Source organism: Cucurbita moschata, unplaced genomic scaffold, assembly GCF_002738365.1.
Source record: "Cucurbita moschata cultivar Rifu unplaced genomic scaffold, Cmos_1.0 Cmo_Scf00050, whole genome shotgun sequence".
Taxonomy (NCBI): domain Eukaryota; kingdom Viridiplantae; phylum Streptophyta; class Magnoliopsida; order Cucurbitales; family Cucurbitaceae; genus Cucurbita; species Cucurbita moschata.
The window spans coordinates 833,338-856,987 of record NW_019268566.1 but is presented as its reverse complement, the minus strand read 5'-3'; the positions used below and the strand labels follow the sequence as shown (position 1 = coordinate 856,987).

The 23,650-nt window shown below is 36.4% G+C and overlaps 3 protein-coding genes and 1 long non-coding RNA gene across 14 annotated transcripts; 2 read left to right on the top strand and 2 right to left on the bottom strand.

The window, feature by feature from the left end:
• Positions 1-1,338: 1,338 nt before the first annotated feature.
• LOC111435758 (mitochondrial import inner membrane translocase subunit TIM13-like) lies at positions 1,339-9,334 on the bottom strand. Of its 6 annotated transcripts, XM_023073280.1 has the most exons (4): positions 9,064-9,334; positions 4,877-5,708; positions 4,493-4,840; positions 1,339-1,706 (listed from the first exon to the last, which is right to left on the bottom strand). In XM_023073280.1, the coding sequence occupies exons 1-4, from the start codon at positions 9,175-9,177 to the stop codon at positions 1,684-1,686; spliced, it is 1,317 nt and encodes a 438-aa protein (XP_022929048.1). In that variant the 5' UTR covers positions 9,178-9,334; the 3' UTR covers positions 1,339-1,683. The 6 variants fall into 6 exon arrangements, with proteins under 6 accessions (XP_022929048.1, XP_022929047.1, XP_022929049.1 ...); XM_023073279.1 differs by having other exon boundaries at positions 4,493-5,708; XM_023073281.1 differs by lacking the exon at positions 9,064-9,334 and adding an exon at positions 6,270-9,057 and having other exon boundaries at positions 4,493-5,708.
• Positions 9,335-12,900: 3,566 nt separating this feature from the next.
• On the bottom strand, positions 12,901-21,478 carry LOC111435767. The gene is made up of 3 exons (XR_002709115.1): positions 21,328-21,478; positions 19,488-19,492; positions 12,901-12,913 (listed from the first exon to the last, which is right to left on the bottom strand). It is a non-coding gene; the product is annotated as an uncharacterized LOC111435767 (long non-coding RNA).
• On the top strand, positions 16,505-18,888 carry LOC111435761 (WAT1-related protein At4g01440-like). 2 transcript variants are annotated; one of them, XM_023073290.1, is made up of 6 exons: positions 16,505-16,909; positions 17,017-17,079; positions 17,165-17,281; positions 17,589-17,985; positions 18,103-18,254; positions 18,817-18,888. In XM_023073290.1, the coding sequence occupies exons 1-6, from the start codon at positions 16,713-16,715 to the stop codon at positions 18,824-18,826; spliced, it is 936 nt and encodes a 311-aa protein (XP_022929058.1). In that variant the 5' UTR covers positions 16,505-16,712; the 3' UTR covers positions 18,827-18,888. The 2 variants fall into 2 exon arrangements, with proteins under 2 accessions (XP_022929058.1, XP_022929057.1); XM_023073289.1 differs by lacking the exon at positions 18,817-18,888 and adding an exon at positions 18,433-18,808 and having other exon boundaries at positions 16,507-16,909.
• LOC111435763 (E3 ubiquitin-protein ligase MARCH2-like) lies at positions 19,293-22,247 on the top strand. Of its 5 annotated transcripts, XM_023073293.1 has the most exons (7): positions 19,293-19,483; positions 19,881-20,170; positions 20,626-20,760; positions 20,855-20,901; positions 21,697-21,753; positions 21,838-21,955; positions 22,041-22,247. In XM_023073293.1, exons 2-7 carry the CDS (start codon positions 19,926-19,928, stop codon positions 22,201-22,203), a joined length of 765 nt encoding a protein of 254 aa, XP_022929061.1. In that variant the 5' UTR covers positions 19,293-19,483; positions 19,881-19,925; the 3' UTR covers positions 22,204-22,247. The 5 variants fall into 5 exon arrangements, with proteins under 5 accessions (XP_022929061.1, XP_022929062.1, XP_022929060.1 ...); XM_023073294.1 differs by lacking the exon at positions 19,293-19,483 and having other exon boundaries at positions 19,529-20,170; positions 21,841-21,955; XM_023073292.1 differs by lacking the exon at positions 19,293-19,483 and having other exon boundaries at positions 19,533-20,170.
• The last annotated feature ends 1,403 nt before the right edge of the window (positions 22,248-23,650 follow it).

The window sequence follows — 23,650 nt, the reverse complement described above, 5'->3', positions numbered from 1 at the left end:
AAAAAAAAAAAAAAAAAAAAAAAAAAAAAAAAAAAAAAAAAAAAAAACAAGAAATGAAAACGTTATTAAATAAGCATAAATTTTCATCAAATATGTGAATAATTTGGTTGGCATTATTTCTACACATTAATAAATTCAATATCGAGATAAGGGGTTAATTAACGTTTTTCAAATATGTCGAGAAAATATAGCTAATGCAAATATGTTATTTAATTTTATTTAAAAAAATATAAAAATACTTGTTTATTGTTTAAATATTAAAAATCGATTTATTGTTTTTTTAAAATGTGATTTGGTTTTGACATTTTATCCATATTTTACTTACAAATCAATAAGATCCAGATCATGATATTTTTGTCATTACTGATATCTAAAATTTTAAATTAGTGGTGCCTTTGATCATCATCACTATTATTATTATACAATTAAAGATATGAAAGAGAACTTTTTGCTTTAATTTTGTACTTCGTCACAACTATTCAGACCTATGTAAATATATAATAACAGACCTAAGTAAATATATAATAAAGTGGTGTATTCTTTCATGTATGCCTGTGATCAAGCTCATAGATACAAAACATTATGATCTAATATTAGAGATATGTAAACATCATCATATATGAATCTAAGTATTTATATAATAGAGTGGTGTATTTTCTCATGTAGGTATGTAATTAAGACTATAGAATAAAACATCATGATCTAATATTAAAAATATGTAAACATCATGATATAACGGTGGATAAAACATTACTATCTAATGAAACCGAGATATGTCTAAAAAGACCGTCTCGTTAATATTAGTGTATAAATAACTTATCCAACACAAAGAGAGTTTAATGTAGATCGGGTAGTATCCCACCCATTAATATTAGTGTATAAATAACATATCCAACACAATGTGCTCAAATACTTTATTTTAAAAAGTATATTACAGATAGATTCTGACAAGTAAAAATCAAATACTTTTCTAAATAGATAATTGTAGATAATCACTAACAAATAAATTATCTTATCTAAATAAACTTTAATTTTGAATGTTATGAATATTTTACTTGTTGATTTAGTATTTAATAAGTCTTTAACTTAATTTAAAATAGTCGGTTACTTTATACTATATGGTATATTTTTTAACCTTTGTTAAAGGTGCTTAAATTTTTATTAGTGTTTCATAGGTCAATTTCGTATTTAATAAGTCTTTTGTTAATTTTGGGAACGATTATGGAAGGAACCAACCAACCGACCAATGCACACTGATCAGTTTTGGGAGTTTGTCAAAGCTGTTGGGGTGTTTTGATCAGTGGTGGGGCTGATTAGAAAGAAGACGAGAAAGAGAAAGGAGAATGACAAAAACATTTCAACGATAGTAATGATCGACTTCGATGTTGATCGTGTCTTAGAAGATATTAGAGTGTTCAAGTGGATCCGTAATAAAGACCCATGAGATTAAAGAACTAAATAACAAATATCCATGAGATTAAAGAACTAAATAACAAATATCGAACGGGGAATTATCAAACATGGACCTCATAATGTTTCAGCAAAACCTTTTCTTTTCAGTGTGGTGTCTTAAACAGGGCTCTACTGACGATGCCGGTGGCCTCAATATAGCGTTCCATGCACCTGGAGATGCAACTACTCTCGCTCCCACTTAGGCTTGACCCTGGCTTTGTAATGCACTTGTCAAAGCACTTCACTCTTAAGGTCTGCGAGAAAGTGCGAGTGAGCAACTCAAATTTGCCCAAATTGAGGGAAGATAATAAATATAAGAGCATTACTTGGGTCTATCTTAAGCTCAACCCATCTTTTTGCAGCTCACTCAAATCATATTTCAGCAAAAAATTCAAAAATAGTTCGAAAAAGAATAAGAAAGAAGAGTTCGTCACGTGACAAACGGTAGTCGGACATCTAGGTGGGCTGCAAAAAGATAGGTACAGCCCAAGATACACCTAAGTATGTTTCTTAATTAATTGAGAATGGGGAAAAATCTAACTCTAGTTTTGAGAGAGCAAGAGCCAGAGACTGGCTCGTGAATATGGGAATTTGAACCTCCTGACTTATTGAAAAAAAAAGAAAAGGATTACATACTAATACTAATTATTGTTAAGCTAGAAAATTATTATCAAGAAAATATTACAAAGAACACACAAGGTGCAAACTACGGAGAACCCCAATGTGTATTTCAACTTCGGCAGTCCCCTCTCCACTCTAAATACAGCAGGTTCCCAATGAGTTTTGTAATGGCTTCCTCCAAGAGGCATATGGGGTACTGAAGTCAGCAGGGCGATTAGCCCCTTCAGTGGCTTGTCTAATACCTGGTTGTGGCACCTTCGGATCACAAATATAGATACCCAAATCATAACTTTCCTCACATTAATCTTTAAGGTTCAAGAACATGGTAAAAATGTGAAGAATATTGCAGAGGCCATCTGTCCGTTTATCATTCTAGGCTAACAAGCATGAACACTTTAGTTCGTTAGAGTATCCATGTCTGAAAAACACTTCGACACTTGTTGAACACGTATTGGACATTTATTAGTGCAATTGACGTGTTAGACACCATTTATACAAAGTCAATATAGGTCCAACGTCCTTCTGATAGGCACGCATCCAAACACTTGATTTGGAAGCTCTTCCATCTGTGTTTTTTTATTTTTAGTAAAAAACCAACTTGCATTGAGAAAACAAATGAAAGAATACAAGAGAATACAGAAACAGAGCCTATAAAAGGGTGCACCCTAGAGAAAAGGCTTACAATCTAGCAAAATGTGACCTAGTGAATAGTTACAAAAGGCACTCATCACCGACGCTTGCAGAGCTACCAAAGCAGACTCGGTGGAGAAAAACCCTGAAGTTTGATTACAGAATCAAGATTTTGGTTTATTGTTGAAAGGTTATCCCATTCTTCCATTTTCCTTTCAAGGAGTCCTATGTTAGCTTTTTCAAAAATCTCCGAACATGAGGTGGTTGCAACGGTTGAGTAATGGGCATGTGGCTGGCGTCTAGCTTTTCTCCTACTAGGGAATGCCTTTAGGAGGGAATCGGAAGCAGTCCTTCTGTGAACCAATTGTTGAGAAAGTGTAAGCGTGTAGGAAATTGGACCTTTGGAAGAGTTTATTCCTGTCGGGAGGTGGCAAATTAACTTTAGCCAGATTTATCCTGAGAAGAGGCGGCTACTTTGCGTCAGTAGTAACAAGCTAATCCTAAGAAACTAGGTATCTCAACGACAGTAGTTGAACGAGTCCATTTGGTAACGGCTTCCACCTTGACACACCCTTCTCAGATACCACATGCCCCAAAAATGAAACTTCGGGTAACCAAAATTCACACTTCGAAAACTTGACATACAGTTTGTTTTCCCTCAGAATTGTCAAGGTCTTTCTCAGGTGCATATGATGTTCTTGATCTGTCTTCGAGTATACCAAGATATTGTCAATGAATACTATGACAAAAATATCAAGACATTTCTTAAACACTCAATTCATCAGTTCCATGAACACTACAGGGGCATTAGTGAGTCCAAATGACATAACACGAACTCATAATAGCTATAGCTTGTTCTAAAAGTTGTCTTCGGTATATCCTCATTTTTTATCTTGATCTAGTGGTAACCTAACTGAACATCAATTTTTTAGAACATTGTTGTTTCCCTAAGTTGATCGAATAAGTCCTCAGTGCGTGGAAGAAGATACTTGTTCTTCACCATTCTCTTGTTCACCTCCCTGTAATCAATGCACAAGGGCATCGAACCATCTTTTTTCTTGACAAATAACTCCAGCGCACCCCAAGGAGAAACGCCGAGTCTAATAAATCCTTTATCCAACAGGTCTTATAGTTGTGTTTGAATTCTTTCAATTCAACTAGTGCCATACAAAACGAGGCCTTAGAGATAGGACTCATACTTGGTTCCAACTCTATTCCAAAATTAACATCTCGTGACGAAGGAATTCTTGACAAATCCTCTAGGAACACATCAGGAAATTTATTTGCAACTGACACTATGGCTAAGGGAGTTTCTTCCTTTTTGGTATCCATGACACTAGCTAGTATGACCCATGCTTCGTGCTGAACCAACTTCTTCGCTTTCATCATTGATATCACTTTAGGCATAATTCCTAAACTCGTACCCTTGAATTTGAAACTGGTCTTGGACGATGTCGTAAATATCACTTCTTTCTGGTAAAAGTCTATGCTAGAATAATTTTCCACTAACTAATCCATTCCCACAACATCATATACAATCATGTGAACTACCATTAAATCTACCTCTAGGTTAACTCCTAATACAGGACTATCTTTTACCCTATAAGCGGCAATCAAGTCCACCCCTGTCAAGGTGCTAAGAGAGAAATCATGCAACAAATGTTTTGATACAAATTTTTACATTTTAATATAAATTTTTCTTGACTAACGAAAACAACAGATATAAATGAATGTGTAGATCCCGAGTCAAATAGTGTTAAAGCAAGGTAACCAAGAACAGATATTGTACCTGTCACCGCCGCATCAGAATTCCCAATATCCTTGCCAGTAAAGGCATAAGCTCTTGTCGAAGGATAGTTCTGAGTAGGACGATCTGCTATGCTTAGTCTCCTCTGTTGGTTTCCAGAATCATTCGCGCAACCTCCTTGGCAATCTTTAGCTATGTGACCCTCCTTTCCACATTGAAAACAGGCTCTGGTATGGGCCAAACATCGACCCCAGTGATTTTTCCCACATTCATTACACTGAGGTCTATTATCTGGTCGGCTTCCATTTCTTTGCTGACCACGCCTGGTATAACGGTACTGTCTGTCAGGTCGTCGTTGTGGCTTTGATGGCAATGGATCATGACGGTCAACTTGGTCATGACGGTCAACTTGGTCATGACGGTCAACTTGGTCATGACGTCGCTTTCGTTTCACTATCGGTGGAGGGGGTTCAGGAGATTCTTCAACTCCCTCCATGGCCTTAGCTGCTCTCAAGGCAACAGCATAGGTAGCAGGTGATATCGCCTCAACAATATGGCGGATCCTCTTGTCCAACCCACGTACGAACCACCATGTTGTTCTGTAGTCCGTGTTCACCAACTCCGGGGCAAAATGTTTCATTCTGATGAACTCCCTAGCATATGTGGTAACAGAACGCCCCCTTTGACACAGTTGAGTGAACTTTTGCTGCATACGAAGTTGAATGTCCTCAGAGTAGTACTCTTCCATAAAGGCATCCTTGAATTCCGCCCACGAGATTACACATCCCTCAGGACTAATAATCTCGCTGGTGGATTGCCACCATAACTCTGCATCATCACGCAACATGAATGTTGCACATCGCACCTTCTGATCATCAGGGCAATTGATCAACTCAAACATGGTCTCTATAGATCTCAACCATAATTGTGTCTCAGTTGGATCATCTGAAGACCCATTAAAGGTTTGAGGGTCAACCCTCTTGAAATCTCGCAAACACTTTGCTTGTCTAGTTGATGATGAAGCATTTGCACGTTGAGTAGTCATCATAATTTGCACAACAGCTTGCAATGCTTCTATTAGAGCAGCAGTAGGGTTTGGTGCGGCCAGAGGTATCGCTGGTGGTAGGAGTGGCACAGTTACATCGGGCTGGTTTACAGAATTATCCCGTTTCGAACCTCGACCTCTTCTAACACTCCTTCTACCCCTAGGTGGGGGTCGTCCCCAAATTTCTCCACCTCGTGTTCTAGGTGGCATACTCTATACAAAACACGTAACTACTAAGTCACATACTTAACTAATAGGCTTCAATAAACAATCATACAAATACAAGTCAGACATACATACAATCTTTACATTAGCATAACCATCATATTAGTCACATACTTAACTAATAGGCTTCAATAAACAATCCTACAAATACATGTCACACATACATACAATCTTTACATTAGCATAACCATCATATTATACATGTCTTAACATATTTAATCTTGTCACGTCATATAACATATTTAATCTTGCCACATCATAAATCATGCTAACATTTACAACATATACATTGTGTCATACCTTACTCAATTAAAATAGTAAAACTAACATATTGCATGCATCATTTAACTAAACAATTATTATCCTTTAAAAGCATACCAAACGGTGACAATACTTTTGTTGGAGAACCCTGGAAGTATGCTCTACCAAATCTAAAACCTAGAGCTCTGATACCAAACTGTAACTCCCTAATTTTCTTAACCTAAACATCTTAAATCATAATTGCGGAAATTCATAATAAACATCTTTAAAATAAGGGTATGGACTTGCCTAACCAATTCAAAACATGAAATTTGGGCAGGGTTGGATGTATGTTACTTTTCCCCACACGGCCCACGTATGCACACATGGGCCCCCAAGCGGGCTCGTATACGTACCCCTGGGCTCAACTTGGTCTACGCCACCAGATGCCACAAAAAGAAAAGGTCCGCATGATATCATGGCATACATAAATATCAAACGTACGCATCCATACTAACATAACATAATGGGAAAGTATCCCAATGCATATGACATACAAACATGCATGAGGTCCTGTGATTTACATTCATGACATAACATACATTTCATTTCCTTTCTCTTTTCTTTCATGACATAATACAAGTATGCATGACAAACATCTCATGTTCCATCACAAAACTTTAAATGTAAAACATAACATTTCTTTCATAGCGTTTCAATTCATTCATAGAAGTAGTGTTATGGGTTTACATGCATACGTGACATACGTCTCATATTAATACAAAGATCACATAAACATCACATAACATAAGCATAACACATATAATATGGTACATGCAATCATACATCAAACAATAGGCTAACTCCAATAGTAAGGTCACTTACTTGGTTGGCCTTGGCTGAAGACACTAACAATTTGGTAGTCGTCTCGAAACTACAATCTAACACCTAACTCCTACCTATGAAAATTCATATAACATGCTTAGGGCCTACTAATAACTTAACTTAGCTCCACATCATGATTAATTCCAATATAAGCTCCTAAGCTAATTAAACTTGTAAAGAAAAAATCTTACTAACCTCAAATGACTTAGATAAGGTCAAAAATGGATTCATAATGATCGAAAACCTAGAAATCGATATATTATAGTATACCGAGTCGTCTAAGCCGAGAAACTGAGCAGAGCAAAACGATAAAGCTGAGAGGAGCAAAACGATAAAGCCAAGCCAAGGATGCGTTGAAGCCAAGCCAAGGATGCATTGAAAGGAGTCGTGGTTGAGAGCTGATCACGTGCGGCGTTGAAGGAAAACACGAGCTGTCAGGTTGGGCCGAAACTGAATGGACTAGACCTCCTTTGGGCTGGACAACGTAAACAAACTTGCAACTTAGACGCACGATGGGTATGGGTCACGACTATTGGGCCACTGGGTTGAAGGCTAAAACGACGTGGGCTGCTAGTTCGCCTGGGCTTAGAACTTGTGGGCTAAATCGAAACGGCTAGGGTCTGAATGACTGACCCAACTCTTCATCTTCTCCGTCCGAAAGTGCAGTCAAAAACCCTCGTTTCTTTCCCATTCGTTACCGACAGGATTTCCGGTGCCAACTTCGTGCAATTTCGTCGTCGTTTGTCCACAAGAGATTTACACAATAAAACCACGATACTTGTACGCTCCTAAATGGGAATAAATACCTCGCCAAAAATCGCGTGATTTTCGACAAGATTAAATGTCTACATTTATTTTTATTTTTTTTTTCCAAATCAATCCGCTATAGAGATGATAGCTTCCAAAAACAAGTGGCAAGAGAAATTGAAAGCACAATCATTTTAAGGGCTCTTAGTTCCATATTTCGGAGTGCATTCAATTTTTTTAATAAGTAGTATAAGACAAAGGAGGGCAAAGGTAATAAAACCCTGTTTTGGAAGGATCATTGCCTGAACATTGAACCTTTATGTCCTTCCTTCCCTAGTATCTTTAGCATGCCGAAGTCCAAAGATCCTATGGTAGATCAATGCTAGTTGGGCTTAAATAGTAGCTGAAATTCAAATTTTAGAAGAAATCTTGGGAATCCAGAGGTGAAAGAGAGGGCTCAGTAAAAGTAAGGTAGGATAGTTGCCTTTTTATAATTAAAAAAAAAAAAGTTTTCCCCCTTGTTTTCCTTTAGTGACTTTTCATGGATAACTAGCTTTCCAGGACTAAGTAAAATTATTTTTCCTTTCAAGATCATGATTTGTGTATAATGACATCAATGTGCAATGTGCCTAACCAAACTAACCTTTACATCCACCCCCATAATATGGAACCACGTTCATTCAAGTTTCCAGTTGTTTTGTAAGCATTTCCCAAGGATAAATGACCTACGATTGTCCCATCAAATCCTAAAATGGCCTATTTGTCTATAGTCCGTGTCTGGTGGTCATCTCTAATTTTCGATGAGGGCAAGAAAGGTTCAACCACGACTGTTTCTCAAAACCTCGAGAAATTATTTATAATCATCCACTTCCACCTTCATTAACTCTTCCTCGTGTGTTAATCTTGAAGAAACTCTGAATCACAACAAGAGAGAGAGCCCCCTTGTAGCCGTTTATGTTAACCTCAACATGAAATCGGCTAGAATGACTCATCGAAAACAAGTTTAAGGCACAAAACTACAAGATTCTTGTGAACTAATAATCACCAAGAATGGCTCCTCGAAAAAGAAATTCTAGAACACATGGACTTAATATTTCTACATCTTCAATTAGAAGAAATAAAATATGAGAATATAAAAAACAAGTTCGAACTAGAACTGAGAAAACAGAACGCAAACGATTCCGTTTGATGTTGCGATATAACACTCCAAAATCCAAAATACAAAATCGACAGCCTAAAAACTGGCATCGATTAATTCCTACATCTCATCGTTAAAAGCCAGATCGCATCGCTACCCAAACATCAAAACCAGAAATTACCAATTGATTTCTCTAATTTCAACCGTCACATAACACGCAATAGCGAAACGCATTCATTAAACCGACTACTCTAAGAGGTCCAGATACACATATATATCGATAACTCAACCAACAAATTTGGAAGAAAAGAAACAAGTATAGAGAACTTGAACCTCAAGAAACTCCTCGGCGTACGCCTGAGCAAGCTGAGTCTTGAGCTGGTCCCTGAATTCGTTGGGCGAAAATTGGGAAGAAGAACCGCTTGAGGGCGATGAAAATGAATCCATTTGCTCGGTGCTTGCAAAACCCTATAAACCACAGCCCTTTTGTATTTGCCAGAGCCCTAGACCGGACTCTGCTTTCAAGGGAGGCGACGGCTGTGGGCCGCGTTTGGTGCCCTTCAAACAACCTAACCGAGCCACTAAACTAGGTTTCGAAAATGGGCTCAATTCTTGGAAAAGTGCTCAAAAACACCCAAAATCAAAAACTTTAAAATAATAATAATAATAATTAATTAATTAATTTCTTAGTCATTAAAAATTAAATTCCTTTACAAAAATCTCTTTAAAAAAAAAAATTATCACATAGAAAAATAAGGGTAAAATATGGTGTTTGCAATTGCATGGAGTGGGAGGTCACGGTCATACTTTTGAAACCATATGATGTCATGATTTTGACACGATCATGATCACTGTCAGTTGATATTGTTTGTTTTAGTCCATTACATATCATCATTAATCTCACGATTTTAAAAGAGTCTATTAGGATGAGGTTTCCACACCCCATATAAGGAATGTCTTGTTTCCTTCTCCAACCGATATGGGGATTTCACAGTCCATTTTTAAACTGTGAGGCTGACGGCGACATGTAACGGACAAGAGCGAACAATCTTTGCCAGTGGTGGGCTTGGGCTGTTACACTTTTTCATCCGGTTATACGCATTCATCGAACCTTAAGCGAAGTTCTTCTTTGCCAATTGAGCAAACTCACGTGGAAACTAAGCTTTGAATGACAACTTTAGTCAGTTTACCTCTCCTCGCCACTGCAAGCAGTTTTGAAGGAGATACACGTTACCGTCACGAACCCTTTTTCTTTAAATCTTTTGGTCATCATACATTCCTTCAATGTCTAATCGAAGCGCTTTAAAATGCTACTATGAAATACTCAAAATACTAAAATCAATAGTAAATTAATTTTTTTCATCAAATCCTACAGTATGATTGGAGCTCACAAAAACTCACGATTTTATGACTGGATGGAGAGGGGTATTAATTCGACACTTGAAGAAAAATTGTAAGAGGCTTGGATACCGAAAATAGATATCGCGTCTCGTGCAACTAACAGAGACCAAAGACAATAAGGCTATGATCTTTGCCGTTTATAAGACAAACATGGAAATATAGTTCCAATGATTTCTAGATGTGTCATTTAAAACCCCACCGCAAGCAAAACATATCTTGTTGAATAGTTTTCGGAGAGTGACATAAAACATGAAGTTGTGAGCTTCCAAGTAGTGGAAAGAGACCAAAACGTTATCGCATGTTTGTTGAAGAATGAGTTGGACTACATTAAGGATTGGACGACAGCTTTCGTTATTGAGAAATGTGTTACGAAAAAGACTCGAGAGATATAAAACTGATTATCTTTTTTTTTCGATTAGTTATTTATTTATTTTTTAAATGTTATTATAAAGGAAATAAAAAATAGAAAAAGAAAAAAAAAGAGGAAAACATGATGAAAAAAAATATTGCATCATTTTTTAATAATTTCAGCGACGAAACTAAGTAAAAAAGAAAAAGAAAAAAGAAAAAAGGAATAAATAGGTACTTTAAAATAATCGCAAAATTGGGAAAAGGACCGAAAGTAGAAATAAACTCAAATTGATAGATCACTTTAAAGTGCTTCAAAAGATATCACTTAATGGTCCTTCTAATAGAACTTTTCTTTTTTCATCTTCTTTTATACATCACTTTATTAACGTATTTAAGTCCAAATTAGTTTAAATCTTCCTCGTCTAATCGTTCCTCAAAGTGGGTAGCACCAAGAAAATGTCCATGTCTCATCACAAAGCTCATTTCGAGTTGTGGATCATACAGGGTTTGTGATCAGGTGTCGGGATAGAAGGGTCTTGGTACCATCTACGTGCGAAGAACCATAGAAGTGACTGCAGTGAGTACCTAAACAATGAGCAAACACTCAAATGTGTGAGAGCAATGGATCCTATCTACAATGGATGACAAATATGAACAAATATCTGTCATATTATTGATATAAACAATATTTGAAACAACCATCATAATTATTTTCAATGGAAAATAACTGTCAATCTAAATAATTTTAAGAAATAGAAACCGACATAAAGTTATTTTTTTGCCCCCAACCTCCAAAATAAGCGGGGTCTTTATGAGGTAATTTTTAGGCAGACAAAGGGTACAAAAGGAAAAGAAAAAAAGAAGAGCTTTTGTCTCAAATTATAGGAAAGTCATGAAGATAAGTAATTGTAAGTGAAAGGTGTTGATCATGTGAACCAAATATTCAAAATATCTTAGATACTATTTGAGAGTATTTTGAAAAATAGCTTTTTATTTTTTGTAAAAGCATTTTCTCATTATTTATTTGTGCGTTATGAATCATAAAAATGCACTAAAAATCTTTTTTCTTTTTAATTAAAAAATATATTTTTGTAAACAATTTTTTATAAAAAAAGAAAACAGTTAAATTAAAATTTTAGTTCTAAATTTTATTTTTTATTTATTTATTTATTATTATTATTGTCCATGAGCTTTGAAAAAGTGTTTAATAGATTTTCATATTTTAAAATTTATTATTTATGCCTAACAAATTTAAGAAAAATAAAAAGTTTTTGAGAATGAATTAATCTATTAAATATAAATATAAATTTTATATTTAATTTATGTAAAAAAAAAAAAAAAAAAAAAAAAACTTAGATACTAAATTTATAATTTTAAATAGTTTAAGGTTCAAAGGTTAATTTTGTAATTTAACCTATAATTGTGTGTGTGTGTTTTTTTTTTTTTTAAAAAAAAAGATTTGCTCTTTTCTCTTTTATATTATGTCAAATCTTCGGATCATAAACAAAGAAAAAAAGAAAAAAAGAAAAAAAAGAAAAAAAGAAAAAAAGAAAAAAAAAAAAGATGAAAAGATAGGTCAATATGTGATAAAAATGATGTGGCTGGGAATGAATGGTATTTTGAGCTATATATATATATATAAATTGAAACGAATAGACGTTTGGATCGTCCACTCATTCTAGGTCACCATCACACGCTTCCAGGTCCGTTACTTTCGTTTGAATGTTTAATAGATTTATACTTCAAATGTAGTTTTGAAACGTTTATGATAGATTAAGAGTAAAATAACAAACGTTTGATCAATGTTTCAAAATTCCTCTCCGTATAAAAATATGTTAGAATTTTGCATAGAACGTGAAACCTAAAAGCGAGTGGTTGTGACAAAAAATAAAAATTTGTATCGTTCATCGAATATATGTCACTATCTATCAAGTTTCTGACTTTGATTCAAAAATTTTACGATAGATCGAACTTAATTTAATAGCTTTTAAAAAAAAATGAAAAATATGAGCTGCCAAACATATATACAAAGGTTAGTAAAGATGAAAGGAAAAGTTGAATGTCTGAAGTTCCCAAATGGCTTTACTTTTTTATGTCATGCTGTACTCATTTCCTCCTATAGTTTTAATAAAGGGAGAAATATTATGACTCTAATCATTAATGTCTTTTTTTTTATTTTCTAAATTGGGATTCACAATCCACTCTCATCGGAGACCCAACGTCTTTGCTGGTGCACCGCTTAGTGGCTAACTATGATATCATTTGTGACAGCCTGAGCCCACCCCTAACAGATATTGTATCTTTAGACCTTCTCTCAACGTTTTTAAAATAAGTTTATTAGGAGGAGGTTTCTATACCCCTTATAAGAAATGTTTCGTTCCTCTCTCCAACCGACGTGGATTTTAAAATTTCAAATTCAAAACCTTGTGGGCTCTCATATTTATACTTGTCTCATTTGAACAACTATCGTCGAATTCATACAATGGGTCGACGATGTTAGTGGGAGATATGTAACGATCCTTGGCTAACCTAATAGCTTGCTTGAGATCCTATTCCTTTTTGGGTAGCTAATCATTGGATCATTGGATCAACCTCGTGGTCCACCAAGGTTTCCCCTGAGCTTGGTCGGTTTGAGTCTAGTGAGTTACTAACGGTTCGAGTAACTCAAACTAAACACGATTATATTCTTTTAAGATACATAGGGTAATAGAATGAGATTCTCTTAAAAATTAGGTTAACTTGGAGTGGAATATGTTATGCCAATTTGATTCCAAACAAAAGAAGAAAATAATAGAGAATTTTGGTGAAACATTTATTACTGTTAGATTCCAAAAGAGCATTAATTAACGGATGCGATTGAATTCAATAGTGAGATGTGAGATAAGAAAGGAAAGCAACAAACTTAATGGGTACATTTATTAGGGTTTTGAGTGGATAACTATGAAAATATATTTATAATCAACGGTCATAAACATTCACAAACCAACAAAGAGTACTTTCATATGGTCTAGAATGACAGAATCTTTATGGTATGTGGTTGTCGGTGGTAAACATGCTCTTAGCCATGTTCGTAGAATGTTTGAATGTTGAACAAAGACGAGCTAGCTTTAAAAGATGTTGTCATAGTAAAAATTTGTGGTTGAGTAGGGGTGTTCTCATGGTTCGAGAATCCAATCAACCTCAAACCAAACCATAAAGGTTGAGTTTGGGTCATTGGCCAAACCACTGGGCACTAGGACCAATGTGAGTAGGATCGCCTAGCCATGCTTCATAATTGGAAAAACGAGCATCGTGGAAATACATCCCACTCAGCCAAAGAAAGATGATGGAGAGTTGGCCGAAATGAGCACTAAATACTTTTTGAGATATCCCTCCAAATCACTAGTATGGCTATCGAAATCCAAGTGGTAGTATTAGGACCCTTAGCTATAGTTCTCGAGAAATGACCCGGTCTGGCCCATTTCTCGAAAGAAGTTTTTACAGAATCCCTATCTTCCAAAATTTTGACTTCTGGTTCCGGCGAACAAATAATCGTTGAGTCCTCTTCTTTCCGAGTTGAATTTTTTAAAAACTGAAAAAATTGAGTAGATTCGTGACATGACTTGACCAACCTAAAAATTTTAGGGTTACAATCTTACGGTTCACATGACTTGACCAACCTAAAAATGGGGTTACAATCTAACCTTATCATATACTACTCAAGATTCTTATGAAAATCAAGAATATTTAACGTTTAACGATCTAAGTGAGTGCATTGTGACTTATGAATGTTTGATATCTAAGCTTTTATAAGATTTTAGTTATTAATGTAACATGGTAAATAAGTATGTTTTTTTTTAAAAAAATAACTCGACAACCCAACCCAACCCAATCTAATTCAACTCAAAAATAGAGGGATGAGCTGAGTTAAATTGTGAATTCTTTTCAGATTACTCGAGTCACCAACCCAATCAACACGAGCTTTTGGGTTGGTACAAAAGATTTCTCAAACCCAACTCAACCCAACTGGTATACATCCCTATAGTTGAGCTTTATTAGATTAACCGTATGCTTCAGACAAGAGAAATTAGCTTTGTTTGAGGCTTTCGGGGGTAAAACAAAATAACAAAGTCATGTAGCTTCTTACGCTTAAATTCTACAATGTCATTCTACAAATATATGTAGTGGATCATTCTTTATAAAGTGTGAAAATCTATCCCTAGTGGACGCGTTTTAAAACTTTGAGGGAAAACGCATAAGGAAAAGCCCAAAAAGGACCCTAAGTCATGTAGTTGCGTCAATCCGCTTAAGATAGATACCTAAAAGAACGACTAATTTAATAGACCCATAAACGGCCATACGAGAGAAAACAAACACCAAAGACACGAGTATGACAATTCTCAATTTTGGTTTAGAATATGTACGAGACTACATTTTAATCTAAGTGTTAATGATGAATGAAACCACATCTAAACGAGAGTGATTGATACGACGACTAAGTTTTTCAGCGACTCAATCATAAAACTTCCATGTGAGTGGGGACACCATCAGATTTCAAATCCTGATTTGAATTTTAAATAAGAGGATAATAAAACGTGTTTCATAAGCAATAATCTACTACGTTTTCGTATCTTCGAATAATATTTGAATAATATTCATAAAATAAAACAATATCTTTACAAGTTGGAGACATGGTGCAAGAGACTTTGGCTTTAGCTTTACACTTGTCATGTTTTTTTTTTTTTTTTTTTCCTTTCCAACAAAAACCCTTTAAGATTTGACGTATTGTTCTTCATGTTTAAACCCTAAAAATCCCCACTTTCTCACCTCTTAAAAGCAAGTGTTCATAAAGCTCTCTTCTTGGAACTCAAAACCCTAATTCAAACCCTAATTCAAACCCTAATTCCCTCTTAGTTTCTTCTTCTTCATTGACTTCCATGCAAAGAGTATCAAAAGCTCTTTAAATTTAGACCACAAAATAAAAAAGTTATGATATGACACAAAATGGACAAAAAATGGGAAAAGAAAATACACCATTTTAAATATGTTTAAATGTACATTGGGAGTATAATACCATAGAGATCAAATAATATATTAAACTTCTCTTCTCCACCACCCCTTACAAAAGGCTAATATATAGCTTTGTATATATGCCTTCTATTTTACATTTATGGTCGAACAAAAATAAAATACAAATTAAGAGATTTTAGTAACGACCCATGTCCTAGATTTAGATTTGGTACTTGATGGTCGCAATATTGCCCTACATCTTCTACGATATGGTCACGTTACTTACTCGTTTTTTCTAAGAGTGAAGACTATCCCCACAGATCAACATGAGTTTTCCAGCATATTTTATCCTCTCTAATGATTGAACCATTGGAAAAAAACTGCACCTTGTTGGTGTAGGGAGTAACTTTCTATTCTTTTAAGGCTTTTTTAGTCATCCTATCCTTAGGATTACTTTCGAGATCCCTGTTGGTTGGGAAGGAGAACAAAGTATTATTTATAAGGGTGTGGAAACCTCCTCGTAGTAAACACATTTTTAAAATGTCCAGTGTACCAGCGAGGATGCAGGGCCTCGAAGGTGGGTGGATTGTGAGATCCCATATCGATTGGAGATGAGAACGAGTGCCAGCAAGGACGTTAGACCTCAAAGTACGTGAATTGTGAGATCGAGGGGAGGGGATGAGATCTCACATCGATTGGATAGGAGAACGAAACATTGTTTATAAGAGTGTGGAAACCTCCCATAACAGGCACATTTTAAAAACTTTGAAGGAAAACCTGAAAGGAAAAATTTTAAGAAGACAATATCGGCTAACGGTGGACTTGAACTGTTACACTTTCATTATGACGTGATATACGTTAGTTTATGTACCTTTTATTTATTCGGGTAACGTATTTATTTATTTATTTATGTTGTTAGTTGAAAAGGGGAGGAGAGGGAGGAGAGAATAAATGGGACAATTAAAGTTATATTTTTTGTAATAAAAAATATGAAAGTTGTGGTTGCTTAAAGACATTGATGTGATTTAAAGGAATTTTAATCTTGCTTTGTGCCCACTTATTCTACAGGCTTATCAGCCCCCCCTCTCCCTTGAGATCACTCCATTTAATTTCTCCCACAGACCAACAACAAGAACAGAGCAAGAGCAAGAACAGAGAGCTGCTCTTTTGTGAAGCTTTCTAAGTTTGAGCAAATTTGTGAAGAACCAAAAAAGAAAGGGAAAAGTTGGGATTTTGGAGTGATGGGTTTGTTTAGAATGAAGGGTTTAAAGGATTGCAAGCCTTTGATGGTGATGGTAGCCATAGATTTTGCTTTCGCCATCGTGAATATTCTGCTCGAGACAGTTCTTAATCATGGAATGAACCATTTGGTTCTCATCACTTATCGTCTCTCCATTGCTGCTATTTCCTTGGCTCCCATTGCCTACTTCGCCGAGAAGTAATCTCTCATAACCAGTTCTTTCTTTTTGGCTTCTGGGTATCGTCTGGTTTATGATCCTTTTTGCTCTGTTTTGCTCTGTTTTAATCTGTTTTTTGGGTTTATAGGGACGGCAGAGCCAATCTCTCTGTTCGAATCCTCTGTTACTTGTTCTTCAGCGCCATTGTTGGGTCAGTTAAAACCTCAATCATCTCTCTTTTTAGGCCTATTTTTCTGTTCATTTGTCCATTGATTTCTGTTCTCTGTTTCTTTCAGGGCTTCACTCACCCAATACTGCTTTCTTCTCGGCATCCAACATACCTCTGCCACTTTCGCCTGTGCATTTGTCAACATAGTCCCTGTCGTCACTTTTCTTCTTGCTCTCCCATTTGGGTATCTAAACATTTAGCTCGAGCCCGTTTAGAAACTGGAAAGTCATTTCAAACCGACCCTTGAAAGCTTAACTTTAAACAATCGAATCGATTCTCTTTGTCCCGAGTTTGTTAATTTTCGACTCGTGGCAAATGAGTCGATTTCGACTGTACTTCAAACGCTTTTACTTAGCAGCTTTTTAAAAGTGGACCTAGAACACAGTCTTTTCCTTAACTCCTAAGCTTGATGTTTTTTTTTTTCTTTTTTGAATCTGAAAAAATTTATGGCGCCGACCAAGTTGAGCTAATAAAGAATTTTCTCCGGTCAGGTTGGAGTCGGTGAAGTTGAAATGTAGCAGTGGGAAAGCGAAGGTGATTGGGACGATGGTGTGCATCTCCGGCGCGGTGCTATTGACGACGTACAAGGGGCCGGCATTGGTGAACGCTTCGTACGTCGCACACGCCGTCGGTGGGAAGGTGAAGACGAAGACGGCGGAGAGTTGGACGGTGGGGTGCATAGCTCTGGTGGCTGGAACTCTACTCTGGTCGTCGTGGTTTCTGTTGCAATCGAACATCGGGAAGAGATATCCGTATCAGTACTCGAGCACTGCCATTATGTCCGGCTTCGGCGCCGTCCAATCCGCCGTCTTGAGCCTCTCCACCGGCGCAAAGCTCTCCGCTTGGGCACTCACCGGAAAGATTCAAATTCTCACGGTTTTGTACACTGTAAGTTTCACAAACCCAACAAAATCAGAGCCACAACTTGCATGCACGCCATGGTTTGAGGACTAAACTTGTAATTTAACCTATAGAATTGTTATGGTTCCGTTCTCATCAACACAGGGGATGATCGGATCAGGAATATGCTTCGTGGGAATGTCGTGGTGCGTTAAGAAGAGAGGTCCAGTATTCACAGCAGCCTTCAGCCCATTGGTTCAAATAATGGCAGCCATGTTAGACATCCCCATCTTGCACGAGCCACTCCATCTCGGAAGGTAATTTACCTTCAACAACAAGTTTGAAAGTGATTTTAGTTTTTTGCTATTGGACGCAACGTCCACGCAATAAGATCGACTTTCAATGATTAAAAACATGCCCACAATAAGTTTTACCCTTTTATATCATCTCTCAATCATGTTATGATATTACGATTTTCGATACGGACGTAAACAGCTTGTTGGGGTCAGTCATTGTGATAATTGGACTCTACATTTTACTATGGGGAAAGAAGAAAGAGATGGAGAGCTGTGCTTCAAAAGTGGTGGTGGTAGAGGAAGATCAAATGACGAAGGAATCACAACAAGATGAGCCCTAGAAATCATAATCAATTAAGAAGATGAAACCACAAAGATTTGAGATATGGGGTTCTGTTCTTTGTAATTTTTTTTGGGCAGTGTTGCTGATTCAAGAGGGGCAAACCCAATAGAGTGGCAAAACGAGATCAAGACCGAACTTGGTTTTAATTTCGAGTTGTCAATCTAAACCAAACGTTGTAATAGTTAAGAATATATACCATTATAAATGCATACTTAACCTATTTAATCTGTTATTTTTCAAGTCCGATTAGAAATACGTGGATCCAAGAAACCTAGCTCGAAAATCGTTTCTTAATAGTTGGACTATTTTTTTTTTTCTTTTTGGTATCAACTCATTAACGAAAAATAACAAAATGGGTCTTTTTTATATTAATAAGAGAGAAAATAAATAAATTATTATGATAAAATAAGATTAATTTGATTAAAATGAGTGGAGGAATAAGAATTTGTACCCCCAACGAACATGAACACAATAAAAAAGGGTATATTTCATGGGAATAATTCAAGAAAGTTCTCATTTGTCTCTTTGATTATTATTATTTTTTGAATTTGAGAAAAGCAATTGAAAAGGGTCGCCGTGGACAGTGGTTGCGGGTCTCTTTCAATATGGTAGTGAGATTTGGCGACTGAATTTTTAAAGCAATACCCTTTTGTAATTATCTCATAATTTACGCATCTTTTTGCGTAAATAAATTGGATTTTCTTTTTTTCCGTTTGTTTCTCTGTTTGTTTTTCAGTTCATTCAGCGTTAAATCCATTTTTCCCCAAGCGGTCAGTATTCACGACGCAATTTATTTTCAATTCTCACCTAAATAAAGAAATCTCGGGTTGGTATTTTTTCTCTTCTTTTTCCTCATTTCAGCTCTCTTTCTCTACTGCTTCAATCGGTCAAATCCGAGTCTCCCCAGGTACGACCCCTTCTGATTCTATTCCCTTTTGTTCTTGATCTTTTTCCTGTTGCTCTGTTAGCCTTGTTCGTGATTTTGTTTCTGATTTCTGTGTGTAATGCGGCTATTTCAATGGGTTTTTGTTTCTCCGTTGTTTGTTTGGACTGGTAGATGAAATTTTGGTTTGATTTTGTTTGTGGGTTTGGATTTCTGAAATTGGGTTTTGTGGGTTGTGGCTTGTTTCTGATTTCTAGCTTCAAATGCGGCATGTAATGCGATCTTCACAATGTATTGTGTGTATCATTCGTTTGTTAGGACTGAGAGTTTTGGTGGGTTGGCCTTGTTTTTCTTGTTCGCTTGTTCTTTAATGGTGTTATGGGATGAACACTGAGTTGCAGAAATTCTCTGTTCAATTTAGGGTGAGACAAAACTGTGGAGTTTGAACTTTGAATGACCTTTCAATATGTTGAATGATTGCCATTCAAATGATGTAAAGGCCAATACCAGCGCCCATCAGAACAATGAACTCGACCTTGAGAAGCAGAGAGTGGGTCAGCCATCATCAGCATTGGAGCTATCTACCAGTGATGCTGATGCTAATACACCTACTCCTCCATTGACAATTGTTGTTTCTACTAGCTCTCAAGAGGGATTGTTGCCTAAAAAGGAGCTGTTGTCTGCCACTTCTAGCTCTGATGAGCAGTGCAGGTACATTTGAGTTGCTACTCTTCCATGAAAAATGCTCTTCTAGTTGTTTGTTCACGTGTTTGCTTGTCGAACGTTGATACTTTCTGCGGGTTTTGTTAAGTAACCACTAAATCGAAAGAAGCCATGAATCGAATATGTGATCTATTAATATGAAGAGGGAACGATTTTGCACGAGAGGAGAGTTTGATATTATGTGAAACTACCACTATATATAGATTTAGGTCGGAGGTTGAATGTGAGATCCCACATCGGTTGGGAAGGAGAACGAAGCATTCTTTATAAGGGTGTGGAAACCTCAACCTAGTAGACGCGTGCCCGAAAGGAAAAGTCTAAAGAAGACAATATCTCCACTCATATTTGTTACACGGAAGAACAAAAGATTAATATCTTCTTGTGGGTTTTGGCATTGTAATGCTGTTGGTTTTCAATCTTACCTATGTTGTACTATATTTCAGAATTTGTCAGCAAGACAAGGAAGAAGTCTTGATAGAACTTGGATGTCATTGTCGAGGTGATCTCGCAAACGCTCATCGAACTTGCATAGATACTTGGTTTCATACTAAAGGATCGAACAGATGTGAGATATGCCAGTAAGTTGCTCGTTTTGAGGATGATATTCATTCACTTAACACAATCATATAGTTTCAGGGGCAGTTTGAAATGTAATTTTGATACGATTTTCAGGGTCGTAGCGGCGAACGTAGCACCTCCACAATCACATCATGGTGTAGGTATTCTATAGCTCTTGCTGCTATGATTATGCTTAGTTTTCAATTCCTAGCCTTTTCCATCTTCATCATCCCTAATCCTAAAACTTATAAGCTTCTCCTTTGTCTCACACATCTTGTATAAGCATATTTTATAAGTTTCTCACCCGTCATCACAGAGATTGTGAGATCCCACATCGGTTGGAGCGGAAAACGAAACATTCCTTCTAAGGGTGTGGAAACCTCTCCCTAGTAGACGCGTTTTAGAATCGTGAGGCTGACGACGATACGTAATGGGCCAAAACGAACAATATCTGCTAGCGGTGAATTTGAACTGTTATAAATAGTATTAGAGCTAGACATCGGACCCTGGGCCCCAAGGGGGTGGATTATGAGATTCCACATTAGTTGGAGAAGGGAACGAAGAATTCTTTATAAAAGTGTGGAAACCTCTCCCTAGAAGACGCGTTTTAAAATCTTGATGGGAAGTCCGGAAGGGAAATCTCAAAGAGAATAATATCTGCTAGCGGTAGGATTGGGCCGTTACAGATGATCAACATCATGTTTTAGTTTTGCATTTGCGACCATACCCTACTTTCTTTTCCCACATTATGAAAAAGTTATCATGACATTTTCATCTGTAATCTTTGCTTCTGATTATTCCTTTTATGAAGTGGAACAACGTGTTCAACATATTAAACTCGTGTCGCGTTACAAATTCAAATTATTGATTCGTTTTGAACTTACGATGTCCTGATGGATGGATATCGTATTGGAATAACCCGAAGTTTGATTATTCTGTATATTTGTCAAGCACAGACCAACTACTGGATGTGGAGGATCGATCCGACCTACAGAAATCAAGAACCCCAAAGGGTAAGAGTTTTCGGTTTTCAATGATATGCTTGTTTCATGAGTAGTCAAAAAACTCGAACCGTGTTCGTGTAACTCTTTATGCAGCAGCACTGCTTCAGTCCACTTTGGCTGGCTTTTACCATCCTCATAGGGGGTTTGCTACTGGACGTTCTTATATCCATCACACTCGGTGTTTCTGCGTTGCCCGTAAATATCATCATCGGTACGTTGACGATTTTCATTGATCGAGCTATTGTTTCTAGTTTCGTGTGGTGCTTTTTATGGTTATTGAAAAGGTTGAAGAACAGGAGTTATTGTGGTGCTTGGACTTGGAACTGTGTTTCGACTTGCTGTGGAGTTCGTTCAGGAGTGGAATTCAACGAGAGTATCGCAAAGGGTGGAATCAAATGTTACCATTGGGTACTTTCCAGCTATATAGTCTTCCACTGTTTGTTTCAATATGAAAAATAAAACCATTAATAAATAATGTCAAAATATATCTTAGTTTTGTCTTTTTTTAATCAAACATATTAGTTAAAGATATTGTGTAAATTTGATAATAAATTGGTAAGTCAAATTTACTTTTTTCGGTACATATCGGATATTTTCTGCTTTAATTTTGTTTGATATTCGAAGACTAATAGAGATGTTCACGGGCGGGGTCGAGATGAGGAAGCCATCTCCGTCTCCATCTCCTACAAAATTCTTTATTTATTTTTACGGGAATGAGAGGGATTTTCCGCGTCCCAGCAAGTAATTTTTACCTATTTATTATTAAAAAAAAAAAAGATTTAAAGTGCTTATTTTTCGGTATAATCTTTATTAACAAAACTTCTAATAATTAATGTGCTTTATAAACAAATATATACTTGAGACTGTACCAACATAATTTTAAAAAATTTTAAAAATTTACAACATTAATTAATTAATTTTTTAATTTAGCAATTTTATATATTGTGTGTGAAAAGTATATTTATATTGTACGGAGGGGAATATAATTCGGTCCCCAATCCTATTTATCCAACAATAAAAAATGTTTCTCACTTCCACTCCTATTTTTCGGGGAATCCCCTCCTTAGGGCGAGTCCCTATAGATAAATAGATATCTCTAGACACTAATTACCATGTAAAAAACGTGCCGTTCATTTGCTTATTTCATAAATTGTTCCCCCATTCAAGACGATTGTTCCCTCTCCATTCAAGACGGGCCCACAAGTGTAAAATGGACATCTGTGGACGTCAATTACCATTTAAAAAAATAGACCGTTCAATTTTTTATCTCATAAATCGTCTTCTCCATTCAGGTCCACGAGTGTGAATGGACATCTCTAGGCACCAATTACCATTTAGAAAACAGATAGTTCCATTGTGTATCTCGCCCCCTCCCCATTGAGGACGGGCCCAGAGTGTTGGACAACACTAATTACCCTATAAAAAACAGACAGTTCATTTGCCTATCTCATAAATAGTCACTTCTCCATTCAGGGTTAGTCCATGAGTGTAAATGTACATCTCTAGACACCAATTATCATTTAAAAAACAGACAGTTCAATTGCCTATCTCATAAATCGTCCCTTCTCCATTTAGAGCAAGTCCACTGGTGTGAATCCCACAAGTGTTGGACAACACCAATTGCCATTTAAAAAACAGACAGTTCAATTGCCTATCTCATAAATAGTCACTTCTCCTTTCATGGCGGGTCCACGAGTGTAAATGGACATCTCTAGACACCAATTATCATTTAAAAAATAGACAGTTCAATGGCATATCTCATAAATCGTCCCCTCCCCATTCAGGACGGGCCCATGAATGTAAAATGGACAAACACCAATCACCATTTAAAAAACAGACAGTTCATTTGCGTATCTCATAAATCGTCCCTTCCCCAGGGCGGGTCCACGAGTGTAAATGGACATCT

Excerpts from the sequence above, each read along its gene's own strand:
- LOC111435758 (XM_023073279.1), bottom strand. The coding sequence starts at position 9,177 with ATGGATTCATTTTCATCGCCCTCAAGCGGTTCTTCTTCCCAATTTTCG. Across the intron at positions 5,709-9,063 it reads ACGCCGAGGAGTTTCTTGAG|AGTATGCCACCTAGAACACG; the intron begins GTTCAAGTTCTC and ends TGTTTTGTATAG. Across the intron at positions 1,707-4,492 it reads TTCTGATGCGGCGGTGACAG|ACCTTAAGAGTGAAGTGCTT; the intron begins GTACAATATCTG and ends ACTTTCTCGCAG.
- LOC111435761 (XM_023073289.1), top strand. The coding sequence starts at position 16,713 with ATGGGTTTGTTTAGAATGAAGGGTTTAAAGGATTGCAAGCCTTTGATG. Across the intron at positions 16,910-17,016 it reads ATTGCCTACTTCGCCGAGAA|GGACGGCAGAGCCAATCTCT; the intron begins GTAATCTCTCAT and ends TTGGGTTTATAG. Across the intron at positions 17,080-17,164 it reads TTCTTCAGCGCCATTGTTGG|GGCTTCACTCACCCAATACT; the intron begins GTCAGTTAAAAC and ends TGTTTCTTTCAG.
- LOC111435763 (XM_023073293.1), top strand. The coding sequence starts at position 19,926 with ATGTTGAATGATTGCCATTCAAATGATGTAAAGGCCAATACCAGCGCC. Across the intron at positions 20,171-20,625 it reads AGCTCTGATGAGCAGTGCAG|AATTTGTCAGCAAGACAAGG; the intron begins GTACATTTGAGT and ends ACTATATTTCAG. Across the intron at positions 20,761-20,854 it reads AACAGATGTGAGATATGCCA|GGTCGTAGCGGCGAACGTAG; the intron begins GTAAGTTGCTCG and ends TACGATTTTCAG.